The sequence below is a fragment of the Cryptomeria japonica genome, chromosome 3 (assembly GCF_030272615.1).
Source record: "Cryptomeria japonica chromosome 3, Sugi_1.0, whole genome shotgun sequence".
NCBI lineage: Eukaryota > Viridiplantae > Streptophyta > Pinopsida > Cupressales > Cupressaceae > Cryptomeria > Cryptomeria japonica.
In genome coordinates, this window is record NC_081407.1 from 256,002,331 (window position 1) to 256,018,947 (window position 16,617).

Below are 16,617 nucleotides of genomic sequence, written 5' to 3' on the forward strand. Positions count from 1 at the left end.
GCCAGATCTCTAATTCGTGTGTGAAGGCTACATTCGCTTGGATGGCTTTTGGTACTCTTGGTCATTAACACTTTTCAGATCCAAGGAGGGTCTCCACCGCAACAGAGTGTTCTTTTCATTTGTGATCAAAAGACCTGCAATGTCTTCTATAGGATAGTTAGTAGATAGAATGACCATTAAGGGAGGGTATTAAAATTTTTAATTATATTTTAGTCACCTATATTTAGTTCCTTGTTTAATGGTCATTTAGCTTTTAAACTTTATTTAGCATTTAGCTTTTTCTTTTTAGTTAATTAGCTTTTAAGCTTTATTTAGCTTTCACGCTTAATTTAGCGTTTAGCTCTTTAATCTCTTACTTTAACGTTATGTTCTAATTATAGAACATCATCTTGTAACCTCTATATATACATGTGTATATCGTTCAATATAATCATCTGATTATTGAATCATTCATTCAATATATTTTTCAGTAAGGGTATGACCCCTAATAGCAATATCTTCTAACACAAGCAGAAAAAAACAAGAAGAAGAGTAAGCACTCAAAGCTCAAGCCAAAACTATAAACATAAAATGCTATTGTTTTTTATAATGCAGGATTTTGCCCATAAACCTAGATGCTCTTGCATCGCATAATATATCACATTTTCCACATTTCAAGTGTATCTCTTGATAATTTGTATATTAGAGTGACAGTCTTCCATGGATATGACTTGGTTATAATGTTTAAGCCATGCTACAAACTTAATGGTAATCATGCATATACAGTTTGCATTACTCAAATCTTAATAAAATAGTTTGATTATTTTCCACCCAACTTATTATAAATGTATCCCAGCAATAATAGGCCATCTGTTGGATAGTGTATTGCTTTTGTTTGGCAAGCCTTGGAAAATGGAACAAAAAATTGTTCGTAGTAGCACCTTACCACAAATTATCACTTTATGCATAATCACACAATAGTTATCAACCAAAATCAAGTTTAACAGGTAGATTACTACAAAGCAGATGCAATGGTTAAGATGGCTTAAAAAAGAAAATATTAGAACTTAGAAAAAGAACATGAATCTAGAACTCAAAGTTTCTAGTTCTTCTTGATCAATAATGTAACTCATGCTCCCTATGATTTTTTCAAAAATAGCATCATGCAACCAAACCCAAAACTCTTTCCAATCCCCATAAAATGCAAATCCTTGCATATATTTAATTCCATACAAGAGATCATTTATTAATTTAGGTTGCCTTTTGCCAATAAGGCCATAGTGCATTGGTGGAGGGTGGCCATGTTGTGTCCACTAAGGTTCAAGCCCCTGCTTGGCAAGTAAAGTTGTAGGCTTCAACTTTTTTTTGTTAGGGGATAGGCACCTTGATCGTGGTCCCACTAGCTAGGCCCAATTAATGCCTAGATTGTTTGGAGAGGGCCCTATAGAATCCTCACTACATTATCTAAAAAAGGAAATAATTAAGGTTGCCTTTTAAAATTATATATAATAGCAAAGAAACAAAATGAACATTTCACTAGAAAGCTGAAAAAACTCTGACCAAATTATCAGATATTAGTGAGATGAACTCAAAGGTTCTAGCTCCTCTTGAAGAGAATGGCTCCTATGCCTTCTTCAAAACTAGAAACATGCGACAAAATCCAAAGCTCTTTCCAACCCCAATAAAAGGCCAAGCCTTGCATACACAAAATCCCATGCAGAGTGCATCTAATAGTTCACGTTGCCTGATTAATGGTAACATGAACTAGTATTGTTCAATTAAGTTTTCATGAGGATCAAATAACAAGCCAGATTCAACAGATTAATCTACTTCTTTGACTGTAGATCTAGCATTCTACGGTCCATGTTTAACACATGAATCTTAATGCCTGGCTTTATTACATCTTGCAAGGCAACAACATAAAAGATGACAAAAATTTGACATATTCGAGAAATATTAAGAAAGAGGATACTTTTAAGACAAACTATCACAATAAATTTCTGATAATATGAAATGGCTTTGGCAGGTTTCCTTCTTGGGAATTGCACCTTATTTTCGAATAAAATATAAGCATGAACCCAAAAATTCTGTATTTTTAGATAAATCAACTGTGTATCTGATTGCGCAAACATCAACCAACCAACTTACATCATAGGGAGCTCTAAATCCTCTTTATTGTATATATAGATGCAGAAATGTTTCTCATACTGACTATACTCAACAGGTCAACGAGTTCCAACTATACACTCGAAGGAAGCAAGTCACATGACTCGGAGGGAATAGGAGATTTTTCCTATCAGGTAAAAATTTGTTAGATGAGGCAGCCCATGAATGTGATATATATGCAATTCAAATAAAAGTTTAAACAGCACTGTTCTGATAATTAATACAGTTCCACTTCCCTACAAGATAAAGATTAAAGAATATGATATAGGTCCTCATTACCTTCAGGTATCGATTTATCAAGGCAGTTGTACTGTGGTTAAAACCCTCCACTGCTTTTCCTTGAGTACGAGCAAGGTTCAGTTGGGTACGAACTCGAGATGCCAATGACTGTAGAAAGCAAGAAACATAATATTTCCAATTATATACTAGCCCAGGGTCTCTTTCTTCCCATGTTACAAAACTATTAATGAAAAGTTTGAGTGGCTTTGATCACACCTTGCCTAGTTCAACACCCCACTGATCAAATGAATTAATGCCCCAAATAAAACCCTCAACTGCAATCCTGTGTTCATACATTGCTAGCAACTGAAGTGCATGGAAAATGTATGTTATCCCAGCGAAACATCCTTAAATCTCAACATAAATATTTATCACCATTTCATTATACTACTCTAAACAAATCAAGACTAGATCTATTCTATACAAAATCAAGACTAGTTAGCTAGAATTATTCAGTAGAGTAAATCACATAATGTACCAGATTCAAAATGTTGAAGGATCAAAAACATCAGTAGAATATTTTTCAACTAACCTGGCCTATATTGTATGCTGTCAATGATGGTAGTAAGATGCTAAGTGATGGTCGATTACCAGAAAATGTCTGCATGCAAGCATGTTGAGATTATTAACTAAACCATATTAATGCAGTATATCTTAAAACATACAAAATAGTCATCTCTGAAAAAATTGCAAATATACCTTGTGCGTAATCAGATTATCAGGAACTTTCTCATTCTTCAACTCTTCTGCGGTCTGCAAGAAATTGAAATTCACACTCGAACTTCACCATAATTTCTATATATAGAAGTGCATAGTGTCCTGATATGAGATTTAAATGGCAGCAAAGCAAATTTGTATTCAAGGTGCCCATTGGAAAAGGTTACCTTCCCATATGCAAGAGCATCTGGCTGTGCAAAGAAATTAGACATGAGTTCATCCTGGTTATCTACAACTTCACCTGCAATTACATTTTTTATGTTAAAAATTTAAAACTGAATCAAATCCTAAATTGCCAATTCTTGAACAGAAAAAGTGTGACAAACAACCTTTCAAATACACTGGCTGCTGACTATTGATAATACCAATAAAATCACAAGGAATCACCCGACCCTGTACATTGCAGAGAAATGTGTCAGCTTGACAGAATTTCACAAAAAATCATAATCATGAGAAGAAAAGCTAATTGAAAATCCAAAACAATCTTCTAAATCAAGTACTTTCCTAAAGAGATTTTAATATCATTCAAAGGAAAAGCTCGAAAATCTTTTGGCAAAGCTGCTTTTATATCACGCAGATTCCACTGCAAAAGCTAGTGTACTGCTACTACCTAACAAGAAGGAAATTGATAACATGAAAAACACATCCTTAGTAAGAGCCCATCAATTGTTTTAATATCCACTGGAAATAATATTTGGGGGCTGCATAGTTTTGAAACACTAATATCAACTGCAAAATGAGTGTATGTCAGAATTTCAAGTGTGATATGATATGATACTCAGTCTTTGATTCTATGTTGTACTGTTTTCTACTAATCTGTAGTCCATATATGCTTCAAGGTGGTTGAATGACAAGGTGATGGATGAGTGTATTGTCCCTGCCAATATGGAACTGTTAATATTTATTAAACCTTCTGCAAATATTTATGATACGCTCTGATACCACTGTAATGTCCCCGCTTAGATTTAATACAAATGGTTTTTGGACATTTAAATTTATATCATTAGGCCTTAATAAAACCTAAATATTTTAATGCAGCTGCTCTAAACCGTGGATTTTTTTATGGACTGGACTGGGGCTTCCGTTTTAACTAGGCAAGATATTTCCAATAACCCCTTGTTAAATATGTTACTTCAATCAATCAATTAATCCTTGTCATATTTTATAGATGAATGGACACTAAATTTACTCAAATTTATGCTTAACCATAAAACCTAGATTTCCCTCTTTCATTCTTGTGATAACACTAACCTGGAATATGCAATAATAGCAAGATCAATCATAACTTCATATATTGACAAATTTTATCAACCCAGATTGCAAATATTGATTTGCATGCATTGATACCTATTTTGCATTGATTTACAACTAACACAGCTGTTCTGGGGCCGACCTTACATTTAAAAAAAACAAGAAATACGTTACAAATGCTACTTCAACAACTTTCATGACTTCAAGAGGCTTTGGCCAGTGCTTACAACCTTTTGCACTTCGGTCTAGTTTGTTACTGTGGGTAACCACAACCATGGATGCCTCTAGTGTAATCACTTCTACTACGAGAACTACAAGAGTTGCTGTGTTTTAATTTCACTGATGTTAGCCACCATTAAAGGTCAACCACTACCGCTAGGTGAGATTTGCCTCGCCAAACAAGGATTTTGTCCTTGGCCACTTATGACTTGGTAGGGGTTTCATCCTTTGATCATGACAAATCTATGAGGTTTTGTCCTCAATATCTATTCATCAAAGCATAAGTGCTCAAGCTAATCTAGTTAGGATTTGGTGCGGGTGTTCAAAAGTTCTCCTTTTGTTTTTCTTTTCAGCCCCTTATACACCCAAAAAGGGTGTTGAAATCCACAATGATAACCACCAACTCAAGATTGGTACATAGCAGGGATGGTTCATACCAATTGAGCACTGTTTCCCCTTTAATCGTGCTTAGAAATGTGCTTACATGCACTAAAATGGCCTTGGGAAGCATGGTAGAACGTCCCCTACAAACTACAACCATCCTTGACAATAGTGATGATGATCCTTGAGGGTTTGGAAACCCAACTACCTCTTTATTGACAACCCCTGTCCTCTTCATTTGCACAAATGGGTGTATATGTGGAGCCACGTCCTCATTATTAATTGATACTTCTATGCATGTGTACTCTTCTAGAAAATGTGTCATCACCTCATGCAATAATGGTTGTCCAGTCATGTAGGAAGGTATGTGTTGTGAATAGTACAAAATAGGTTGGAGTGTCGAACTTCCCAAGTTTGGGTACTCCATTACTCGTATCTTAAGTTAGGGACCAATTGGAAGGGAAGCATGCAGGCTACGGGAATTTGACTCTCTAACAACGGTTTGTGAAGGAGTGAGGTATGGTGGAGAAGTACAACAATATGGGAAACCCCAAAGTCCTAGAGGAATTATAAAAGAAATCGAACTCGGGAGGAAAATTATGCTAAGGGAAACTCCGCAACTTTGACAGCTTACACTTGACTTAGAAATCGTTCATGCCCCATACTCAAAATTTGGGGTTCTTAAGCAAATGCATGAGGACTAAACGGGAAGAACTTGTAACATTTTGAATCAGGGGGGACATGGGAAATAGGAAAAGGACATTTTGGACTACAACATAGATTATAGAAAAGGGAGCCATGACAATGGGCATTTTTTGCAAAAAATAGTACTGATTAGAGCTTCTCAAAGGTTTTATATGGCCGTTAGCAAACAGTTTAGAAGATTTGTTTGAAATTAATTGTCAAATCATATGGGTCCCCATTTTATGATATGCAAACTAGTCAAACTTATATTTTAATAAATAAGAAAATACAAATTGCAGATTTTAAATCATGTTATGGAATAATCAAGATTCATTGTTATGAGAACTAAAGGATCGTGGAACCAACTGATGTACATGCTTCCATGTTCGAGATAACTAACAAAGCAGATTAGAGATATAAATTTTTTAGATTGTTTTCATAGGTTCATATTTTAGATAATTATAGCTGAAAACTATGGTACCTTTTATTTCCTTACCCAAACTTCTAGATCAGAACTGTTTAGATCATGAATGTGTGCTGGCAGCTACCATTTTTCTATGATTACAAGATTGTGCAGCTTCTCAATAGTTCATGATTGCCTTTCCATCTTTTACATCTAGGAATTCTCATGGTCAATAGGGCCTATTCTTAATCTAAATTTACTTTTCCAATTTCTAACTAAGAGCAAGAGAAATTCAACAAGACAACTGCAGAAATATCTTTTAACAAAATAGACAGTTACCATTTGTTGATACAAAAGTTCTTCGTGCATCAAACGAAAGCTAGTTCTAAAATTCTTCATGTGAATTACAATGTCACATGCACTTAGAATTGTCAATTGCATTGTGAATGACAAGATGCCAACATGTGGCAAGCATCTCTTTAACTCTTAAGTTAGTTATATTGCGTCATGTAGACAACTTGTGTAATTAATTAGATAAACTACTTAGTAGGACCACATTGGGTTTAGTAGTTTAAGATTCCATTAAGTTATTGGGAGGAGATCTATATAAAGAACGTGAACATTATTATAAGGATATGTGAATAGTATGATATATGTTTGGAATCTCTTGGAGATATAGCAAGGAGTGGCTTTTCCATAAGGAACATTGTGTGGTGTTACCCTATCTCAAGTGCTTATTCTCTTTCTAAATATATTAAATATTAGGCATCTTGGCCACCAACATCTCCTGTTGTGTGTGATTTCTCTTCTACGTTATCTTATTGACATTATTATATGTGTAGATTATACCAAGTGGTATCAAAACCATGATTTAGGCAAAGGTAGAATGAGACCCTAATTTTTTAAGATTTGCCTATCTCACAAACATTATTTAGCTCTACAGGCCAAAAATCAAAGAATTTTTCTGAGTTGTTTACATTTTTGGAAAGCTCATTAAAATTCATTAGGGGTTAGATATTGTGTTTTTTATTTTAAGGCCAACAACATTATTAAGTGATCCAACCAAAGTTGAGTCAATAATATAGATAGAAAGGTGATCTATTAAAAGAATGTCGTAAAACCCTAGCTTCAATGGGATGTCCTAATTTTAATGCAAGTGAAAATGCATTAGAATGGTGGCACCAATATAAAAGATCTTATGGTCCAAATATACTATAGAAAGCATTTTTTTTTGTACACTTAAAAGCTGAGGCTAAACACTAGCATATGCCATTGCATCTTTATATTTCTTCTAGATGAACTAGAAAAAGCTTTCTTAGATAGATGAGCAATAAAAGTGATAATAGGAGAAGAAGAAGAAGAAGGTGAAGCTGATGATGAAGAGAAGACAAAGGATAAAATTATATCCATTTTAGCTCAAACGAAGGAAGATTCAATTCTTCAATTCCATGGATGTATTCAAAATGCAAAGGTTATTGTTTCTATAAACCCTAGTAGCAAGTATAATTTGAGGGTCTTAACAGTAAATATGTTTTACATTCAAATTTGTATGCTTTGGATATTGTTAGAATTTTTGGGGCCAATAAACATTAATGTGCAAAAGAAGTTCATGAAGCTTTGGTATAGAAGGAAAAAAGTTACATCGTAGGATATTACACATAATAAAGACCAAAGGAAAGTCAAGATAAAGCAAGTTGAGAAATCTACTGAAGACTGCACCAAAGAGTTAGATGACAAACAAGAGAAGCAAGACGTAGAGAAGAAAAAAGGAAAATACTATTTCTTTTCATGAGCCAACAAAACATGTGGCAACAAATGGTGAAGAATCAGAGAAGGTTCCAGAGTTACAAAGGGTGCAATATATAGGCATCCATATTATTGTGAGGCAAGAGTAAACCATCATGGAGTCATGATACTACTAACCGCCATGGATCTGCTTGGAATCGAAGGAACAATTACAAGAAACAGTGGCATCATAGAAGTGATGGTTATTCATCGCAGAAAATGACTTACTATGATGACCAATGAAATCAAATGGGTGCAGAAAAATGTGAATCAAGGATGGGATCTAGGTACCATCAAACTAAAACCACCACAAATATCACCTATAGATGGTTGAATGGTAAAAACATGACCTCATATTTGTAATGACTTGCAGCAGTCTTAATATCTGTCTTCTTCTCATGTTTCTAAGATGAAACAAGTTAAGGAGGGGCAATATGGTATGTAACTAGAAATATGATATTATTAGGGTATATAGGTGAATGGAGATGTCAAAAAATGGCACACATCCCTTAAGTTAGTTATATCAGGTCATGTGGAGAACTTGCATTTTTAATTATAGTAGGTGATGAGCAAGCCTACACTGGGTTCAGCAGTTTACTCCTCCATTATATTATTAGGAGATTTATATAAAGAAGGTGAATATCATTGCAAGGACATGTGAAGAGATGATATGTGTTTGGGATCTCTTGGAGATATAGTGAGGAGTGGCTTCTTCCATGAGTACTATATGGTGTTACCCTACCTCAAGGGTTTATTCTCTTTTTGCATATATTGGATATAAGGGCATCTTGGCCCACTAACATCTCTTCTAGTTCTGTTGTGTGTGATCTCTCTTCTATAATATTTTACTGCCATTATTATGTGCGGATAACAGCATCACATGCACTTGAAACTGTCAACAGCATGTGATGGCAATATCACCTACTCACACCCACATGGAATTGTCAATTGCATGTTTGTGTTAAACTGAAATATCACTCCAATTGTGAAATTTGGTTCTTACTGATCATCAATTCCTCTTTGCTGATAAGAGGTCTAGGTTGTGTCAAATCGGATCTCAAATTCAGGAGTCACTAAGTAATTTCTAACTTGTGAAAAACTCATGACAATATACAACTTTTACACAAGTTGGATCTCAAATTCGGGTGTTACTAAGTTTGCATAAAGGTGGTGTTGGAAATATGCCTTGAATTCTCCTGCCCAGTGTTCGGGTTGATCGGTGTAACTTACCCCGATGGAACCCTCTTCTTGTGATTGGCTATCGGGTGAGCAAGTTGAGTAGATGTGACGGTCGGGCGAAAAGATCCAACGGCTGTTGCTATACCGCGATGGGAAGATGACCAAAACGTTATCCATCGCGGCTTGGCAACTAAGTGATGGGTCCCGGCAAGAGAGCACTCAAGAGAAGTTAAATGGTGAGCAAGTCCAGGATGATAGGACGGCGATCAAGGTTAATCCAACGGTGATCGCTAGGTCACAATGGGAAACTGCTCGTTGGAATATCCCTCGCGACATGGCGACCAAGTGGTGGGACCCGGCAGGTGAGGGGCTCGGGTGATTTAAAGGTTGAGCAGATAGAAATGATCGGACGACGATCGCAAAAGATCCGACGGTGGTTGCTAGGTCGCGATGGGAAATTGCTCATGAGACTTTCCATTGCGACCCAGCGACAAAGAAGAATTTTGGGTGGTTAGTGAGGCCATGCTAAGGTGTTAGGGCAAGGACCCCGGAACCAATCAGGGGGTGCCACATGGCGGAACGCAGAAAGAGATCAAGGAAGATCGGACGATTGGAAGAACTGGTTGTTTGCTACGCTGATGCCCGACAAGATCGCCTTCGACGATCGGGTTGATGTCGCCTGGACCGAAGACTAGTAGGCGGACACTTGGAATGTTTATGTCGATGTATTTGAATACGAACCGACCTGTCTTCCAGATGAATGTGGGATAATATGTTTTCCACGAATTCATGAATGAACAGGCTGTTACTGGACGGTTATGCTCCAAGGCCGATTGGTTTGGCAGATGGCGGTTGCCAGAGATGTAACCGATGAGCAGATGGGTGTGCATAAATACTATGGTGGTAGCCGAAGAGAAAAAAGGGAAGTTGTAGAAGCCAAGCCGAGTAGAGGTGTCTGCGTGTGGTGAGAACAGAGTTCTGAGAACGGAGTCCATAAAAGAGGATTTGAGTACTTTATTGTAACCGTGTTGTTTACTGAATAAAGGGATCTCTTTTTTGGTGGTGGGTTTTTTACCCGTAAGGGTTTTCCTACGCATATTTGATGTCTTTCTCTGGTGCTATTCTGTCTGGTTAATCTTAATCTTTTGTCTGTGTTTTATTTTAATGTACTGCAAACTGAAATTGAAATACTTCCTTGCCTGGTAATCCCCTTAGAACTGACGTTAGGAGAGCGTTTTCAGTGCACTGCTTTCCTTATAGGTGGATGCATTGAAAACCCTTTCAAAACAAAGCATGGTCTATCTGAGCAGTTTGTTCTTCATTAGGGCCCAAGGGCTATGACAAGTTGTTCCCAGATTTTAAGAGGGTTCTAAGCATCTTGACATTGGTGAACAAGACATTAACAATGTCATAAAGCTTCAACTTTGCAAATGAGACTTTCTCATCACTATGTAGTTGTAATCGAACCAAGTCTCCTATCAAGAATCCAATTAGCAAAGACCTCAAGGTTTTGAGGGCCATCATTGATTTTAATCTCATTTGTCTATAGCATGTGTGGTATGAAGAAGGGTGATGTCATAAGAGGTAATGCTCATGACCACTATGTCATTGACTTTACTTACTATCCCACACCAAAAAGATCAACTACTTCTCATCTAAATTAATGACCATATGGTGAGTCAGAGCCACCAATAGACAAATGTCTCCTCCCAACAAGAGGGATAAAGAAATATAATTGTATTATAAATTGATGTAATTGTGATTTTAGATTTGGATTCTACTCAAAGAATATGCATTTTTTTTTAACACCATTGAAAAAGAATTCATGTTAGTAACAAATGTGCCTTGGAAATTCCAAAAATAAGAACATGACAAGAGATCACAAAGAAAACTGCAAATACTGAGAATAGAAGCACGAGAAACAAAGATTACCACTATGTCAGTATTAACAATATAGGGAGATTCAAAAATTTCGTTATGGTCAAACTTCGGATGAATGAGAACATGTCTATCAAAGTTAAGGGGTGAAATAGAAATACCAAACTTTGTAGAGAAGGATTTTCTCAAGCGCTCAATGATGTAATGTTGATGTTAATAGGATGGCATTGCACAAACTATCCAGTGAAGTAGAGTGACCATTCGTTGACTAAGTGGTACTTAAGTGTTGCTTGAGTGGGAAGATGATGCGTATTGGGTTAGCAACTTAGCATTTATGTGGTGCTAACATGGTGATGTCACCTTTTGGTAATAGTATATGCTGACAATTAAGAAAATATTCCAGTTATGCAAGATCACAACTAGGCATCGACATTATTCTAGTCTTGTTAAGGAATATCAAGTATCAAGATATTAGCCAACAGTATTTTAGATGATGCACTAATGTTATTAATGATCAACAATGTTAGTGTAGGTTTTTATTTCCTAGTTGGTTATTTATTTTCATATTCCTAGGTTTTTCCTACATTTTTTTATTAAACTTGCTTAGGATTAATTGAGTATTAATAGGATCACTTGCCTTTTTTAGGCTATTGTGGTGGTCTCTTCCCATTGGTCGTACTTGCCACATCTCCCTCTCTCATTTCCTATATATACTCATTCCTAGCTAGTCTTTCTATTGCATTGTAATTGCATTTTGCAGCTTTTTGCTCTTGCATTCTCCTAATGCTATTTTGCTTTTGCAGCATTTGCATTTTTCTCTTGGAGACTAACTCTGCGTTGTTATTTTGATATTGTATCATTTACATTTACAATTTTATTTGTATTCGTTTGCACTAGTTATTCTAGGTTATTCATCTCTTCAGATTCTAACATGGTATCAAAGCCATTCTAGTGCAAGAATGGATTTTAGTTTCCTTATTTGAGAGATCCAAGGGGAGCTAATACGTTTTCTACAGGTTTCTTAAAAAACTGAGTATGCTTTTCTCTTGCATTTCCATATTAACTTGAGAATTGGAAAAGTTTGAGGGAAAACTCTAATCTTTGGAGTTTTTTTGCGCAAATATTTTGTAAAATTGGTTGTTTGCAACAATTTGGTAATCCTAATGCCATTCTCAGCTATTCAATAACGTCCAGGAGGCTCAAAAAAGTTAGATTTGGCTTTCTTTTCATTGAAATCATAGCACAAAAATTCAGAGAAAGATTGGAGGAGGCTTATTTGGTACATCGAATTTTTATCTTTTGCAAGTCAAATTGAAAAATACCATCTGAGTATCTTTTAAATTTTGCAGATATTGATCAGATCTTGTGAAAATTGTTGTCCAAAAAGTGTCGCATGACCATTTTTTTGGCTGTAGTAAAGTTGAAATTAATTTATTTTTTCAGATTCTACTTGCTAGATTAAAAAACGTTTTTTAGGTTTGGTTCATAGCTCAGAAATATTTCAACATTTTTTATATTATCTACATACAGTGGATAAATTTTTCAGAAATCAAATCAAAAGTAAATTTTTTGTTGCTGGAAATAGTTGTTCGTGGAGGACAAAATCAGTTTAAAAAAAAATTAATATCTTTTTGCTTGGGTGTTGGATTTTAACGAACGAGATATCGTTGGAAAGATAAAGATCAGCACTTTCCATCCATATTGGTCACAATTGGATTAGTTACTTCCTTTTTCAAATATTTCATGCTGAAGTTGGTCCTGAACACAACTACATAGCCATTTTTTCCTAGATTCTGTGATTATACTTTTGGCCATCGTGGGCCTTAACACTATTGTAATTTGGGAAAAGCTTTGTAAACGCACTAAAATATAAAGTTCCAATAGTGTAATATTTTGGGGGGGTGATTTTTTAGACTAGTGAAAAGGGTGGAGGTGTACTGGTTGTACTGGTGTTCTTGCATTCACTTTCTTTTAGCACTTCTTTCTACATCATGAACAAACAACAGTTCCCATTCTAACTCCTTACAATTATTTTGAGTGGAAATCATGCATGAAAGTCTACTTGAGAAAATTTGTTTGGTTTGCATAGGATAACAATGGGATTGGAAACTGAACTTACTATAGACGCAGAAAAGCCTAAGTGGTTCAATAGATGTGATGAAGCATATGGAACTTTGTGTTTGTCTATATCTCCTAATTCACTCTTTCATATTAAATTTTTTAGTACACCTAATGAAATTTGGACAAAGCTGGAAACTCTATTTGGAACTCAAGATTCAATGAGGGGCCGTATGTTGGAAAATGAGCTCATAAGTCTAAGCCCAGGCAACTTTAACACAATCTAAGATTTCTTCACAAAATTGAAATCAATAAGGCTATAGTTAAAGCAATGTGGAATTTAAAAGAAAGATGTACAACTAATTATTAGTATTTTCTCTAAGCTAAGTTTTGACTATTTAGTATTAGTTTCTACTTTCCATGCTACTAAGGGTGCACTTGGGCTCAATTTACCATGCCATCATTATGTAATGTCCCCTTTCTAGCACATGTTTTTGATTATGGGAAAAGCAAGTTTTGAAGGGATCCCGAAACCCTTTACAAAATATCCTTAAAAGATAATAGCATTAAGCAACAAGAAAAGACAAATTGCCAAAAAACCAGCACAGTTATGGGCAAAAATCAGCAAAAAAACCCCAAAAAACTAGCCATATCCAACCAAAACATAAAAGAGACAAAAAACAAATTACTTAATGTTTTTTAGGGCATTAGCCAAATTTTTCGCTAATCCCTTGCAAATCTTTAATATTATCCCTAAGCTTAGGGATATCCTTGGAAGAGGCCGCAACAGCTTTTTTCATGCTTCCCCTTGTTCTTTTCGCCGCACCACCAGAAGCACTTTCCATTATTCTTGCCTCAATAGCATCCCCATTAATATCAAGATCCACAACAGGTTTGGGGGTGCTGGAACCATCAAGGAACTTGGCAATTACCTCTAAATTCTTAGTCACAGAGGTAAGGCTATCCGGAATCATTAGCAGAAAGTTTTTCATAGCTGTTTTTCCTTCCTCCAGATTACCAATTTGAGCTTCCAGCTTCTCCAATTTTTCCTCCATTCCTTTTTTCCACTGTTCTTGGTTTATTTCAGCTTTCTTCCCTTTTTCTTCCTGTTGCTTATCAGTTTTTTCCAGATTCTTGATTCCTTCATAAACCCACCTGTCAAAATCCATGCGAGCCTCGGACTGGTTTTTGAGTTTATCCAAAATTATCCCCTCTCCATCTTTATCCTGATACTTGCTCAAATTTTGCTTGTCCTTCTCCTGCTTAGTTTCCTTGTCCTTTTCCTGCTCAATTTCCATTTCCCTTTCCTCATTAATCTTGTCCTACTCCTCCACTGGCTGACTGTTATCAATTCCTTTCTAGCACATGTTGTATGAGGTTGTCGTTAGCCTATTTCTCCATGGTCCCATAGGCTAACTAGGTCATTTAAGGGATCTTGAGGATATTTGGCCTTGACAGTTTTAGTTGCAGGCAATTCTAAGGTGTTTTGGTGTGTTTTTGAGATACTATTTATAGTAAGTCAGCTATGCCAGTTTTGGATCGATAGAGAACTCATGAATAATATCCTATTGATGATAGTGTTGATTTTGATTGGAGATTTTAATAATCACTTGTGATTATTAATTTATTTAACAATAAAGTTAAATTAAATATTTAACTTTATTAATGTGGGAAATTAAGTAAAGGGAAAAGTTATTTAAAAATTAAAAGTTCCCTTTCACTAAAAGTACTCGGAGACTTGAATATTAAAAAGGAAAGTATATCTATTTATCCTACATTGGCTGGATAAGTGTGTGAGCTCTCCCAAGAAAGTTATAAAAGACACTTGAGAGTTCATTTTCAGCATGCTTGGTTTATTATTTTCTCTTGGAGATTTTGGGAGCTTTGGCTTTCAGCAGGTTTGAGGATGGAAACCCTCGAGCTTGGAGACAGTGTGATTATTAATTTATTTAACAATAAAGTTAAGTTATAAAGTTAAATTAAATATTTACCTTTATTAATGTGGGAAATTAAGTAAAGAGAAAAGTTATTTAAAAATTAAAAGTTCCCTTTCACTAAAAGTACTTGGAGACTTGAATATTAAAAAGAAAAGTATATCTATTTATCCCACATTGGCTGGAAAAGTGTGTGAGCTCTCCCAAGAAAGTTATAAAAGACACTTGAGAGTTCATTTTCAGCATGCTTGGTTTATTATTTTCTCTTGGAGTTTTTGGGAGCTTTGGCTTTCAGTAGGTTTGAGAATGGAAACCCTCGAGCTTGGAGGCAGTGGACAGAAAGCCATTGTCAATTGAAGATATCATTCAATGGTTGTTTCAGTTTGGTTTATCTTCAGTGAATATTAGCAAGTATGAGAGGATCGATTCTGAGGCCCTGAAGGAGTTTAATGGATGAGATAGTAACTCTTGCTGGTTGTTCCACCCTGTCTGGACTGTACGTAGCTGATAAGGCTGTATTCTATCTACTGACCAATCTTTCCTGTTGCTGGCTGTATTTTCCCAGACCAGCTACCTCTCTTGCAGCTGCAAACACAAATAGAACTAAACGTGGGAAGGGGTCTTGAGAGCTGAGCCTTACTCATGACAGGGGCCGTATTAGAATATTTAATTATATTTTAGTCACCTATATTTAGTTCCTTGTTTAATGGTCATTTAGCTTTTTAGTTAATTAGCTTTTAAGCTTTATTTAGCATTTAGCTTTTTCTTTTTAGTTAATTAGCTTTTAAGCTTTATTTAGCATTTAGCTTTTTAGTAGTTCACTTTAAACGACTTGTTCTTAATTTAGAACGCCGTCCTTGTAATCTCTTTATATACGCTTGTATATTGTTGAATAGATTATCCGATTATTGAATCATTCATTCAATTTATTTTTCATGGTATCAGAGCGGGTCGATGGGATTCTTTAAATTTTGGGGAATTTTATAATAAAAATTCATGGCCTTTTTGGAATATTTTCCAGATTTTTTATTGTTTTTTTATAAAAAACGATTTTGTTTTTTTTAAGGCTTTTTGAGGGTTTCGAGGGTTTCTAGTTGTGGGCGAATTTCTTTGTGCTGGGCAGCAGTTCTAGTTTTTTTTTAGAGTTCAAGAGATTTTCGGGCCTGCAACCAGGAGGTTTTTTTGCAGATTGAAAATTTTCCTAAGGTTTCTGCAATTTCGACTAGGGTTTTGACCCTTCAGTTCAACTCGAAATTTTATTCTGGTTGTAGATTCTTAGTGGATTTTTCTATGTGCCTTGTTTTTCGTGCCTCAAATTTTGTGCCAACAAATTTGCCTTGGAATTTAAAAACAGTTCGCAATTTCTTCTATTTCTGTGGACGTTGGGATTTTTGTTGTTTTTTGGGCACCATTTATGCTGTTTTAAGTGTGCAGAAAATTTTAATTCTTGGGTCGAAATTCATGCATTGGAATTCGTGCCAAAATTCTCCTCCAGGGTTTCAGATTTTTTTTGCAGCTGCTTCTATTCTGATTTTTGAATCAGATTCTTCTGTCTCAATCTTTCACTAGGTTGACCTCGTTCAACCTCCATTTTCGTGATGGCATCTTTGACCAACATCATGTTGAAACATAGTCAAAAGTTCAACAATTGCCACAACACCTGGAAACTGTGCATGTTCACGATATCTAAATATCGTTACCTTT

At 35.6% G+C, this 16,617-nt stretch overlaps 1 protein-coding gene across 1 annotated transcript in view; it reads right to left on the reverse strand.

The window, feature by feature from the left end:
* Positions 1-1,701: 1,701 nt before the first annotated feature.
* The window catches only part of LOC131064144 (glucose-6-phosphate isomerase, cytosolic), an 86,957-nt gene continuing 72,041 nt past the window's right edge, over positions 1,702-16,617 (reverse strand). The window contains exons 18-24 of the mRNA XM_057998169.2: positions 3,471-3,534; positions 3,309-3,382; positions 3,124-3,177; positions 2,957-3,025; positions 2,641-2,730; positions 2,425-2,532; positions 1,702-2,272 (exon numbers count right to left, since the gene is read on the reverse strand). Coding sequence (XP_057854152.2) covers positions 2,219-2,272; positions 2,425-2,532; positions 2,641-2,730; positions 2,957-3,025; positions 3,124-3,177; positions 3,309-3,382; positions 3,471-3,534 — 513 coding nt within the window. The 3' untranslated portion in view covers positions 1,702-2,218. The remainder of the gene's footprint in view (positions 2,273-2,424; positions 2,533-2,640; positions 2,731-2,956; positions 3,026-3,123; positions 3,178-3,308; positions 3,383-3,470; positions 3,535-16,617) is intronic.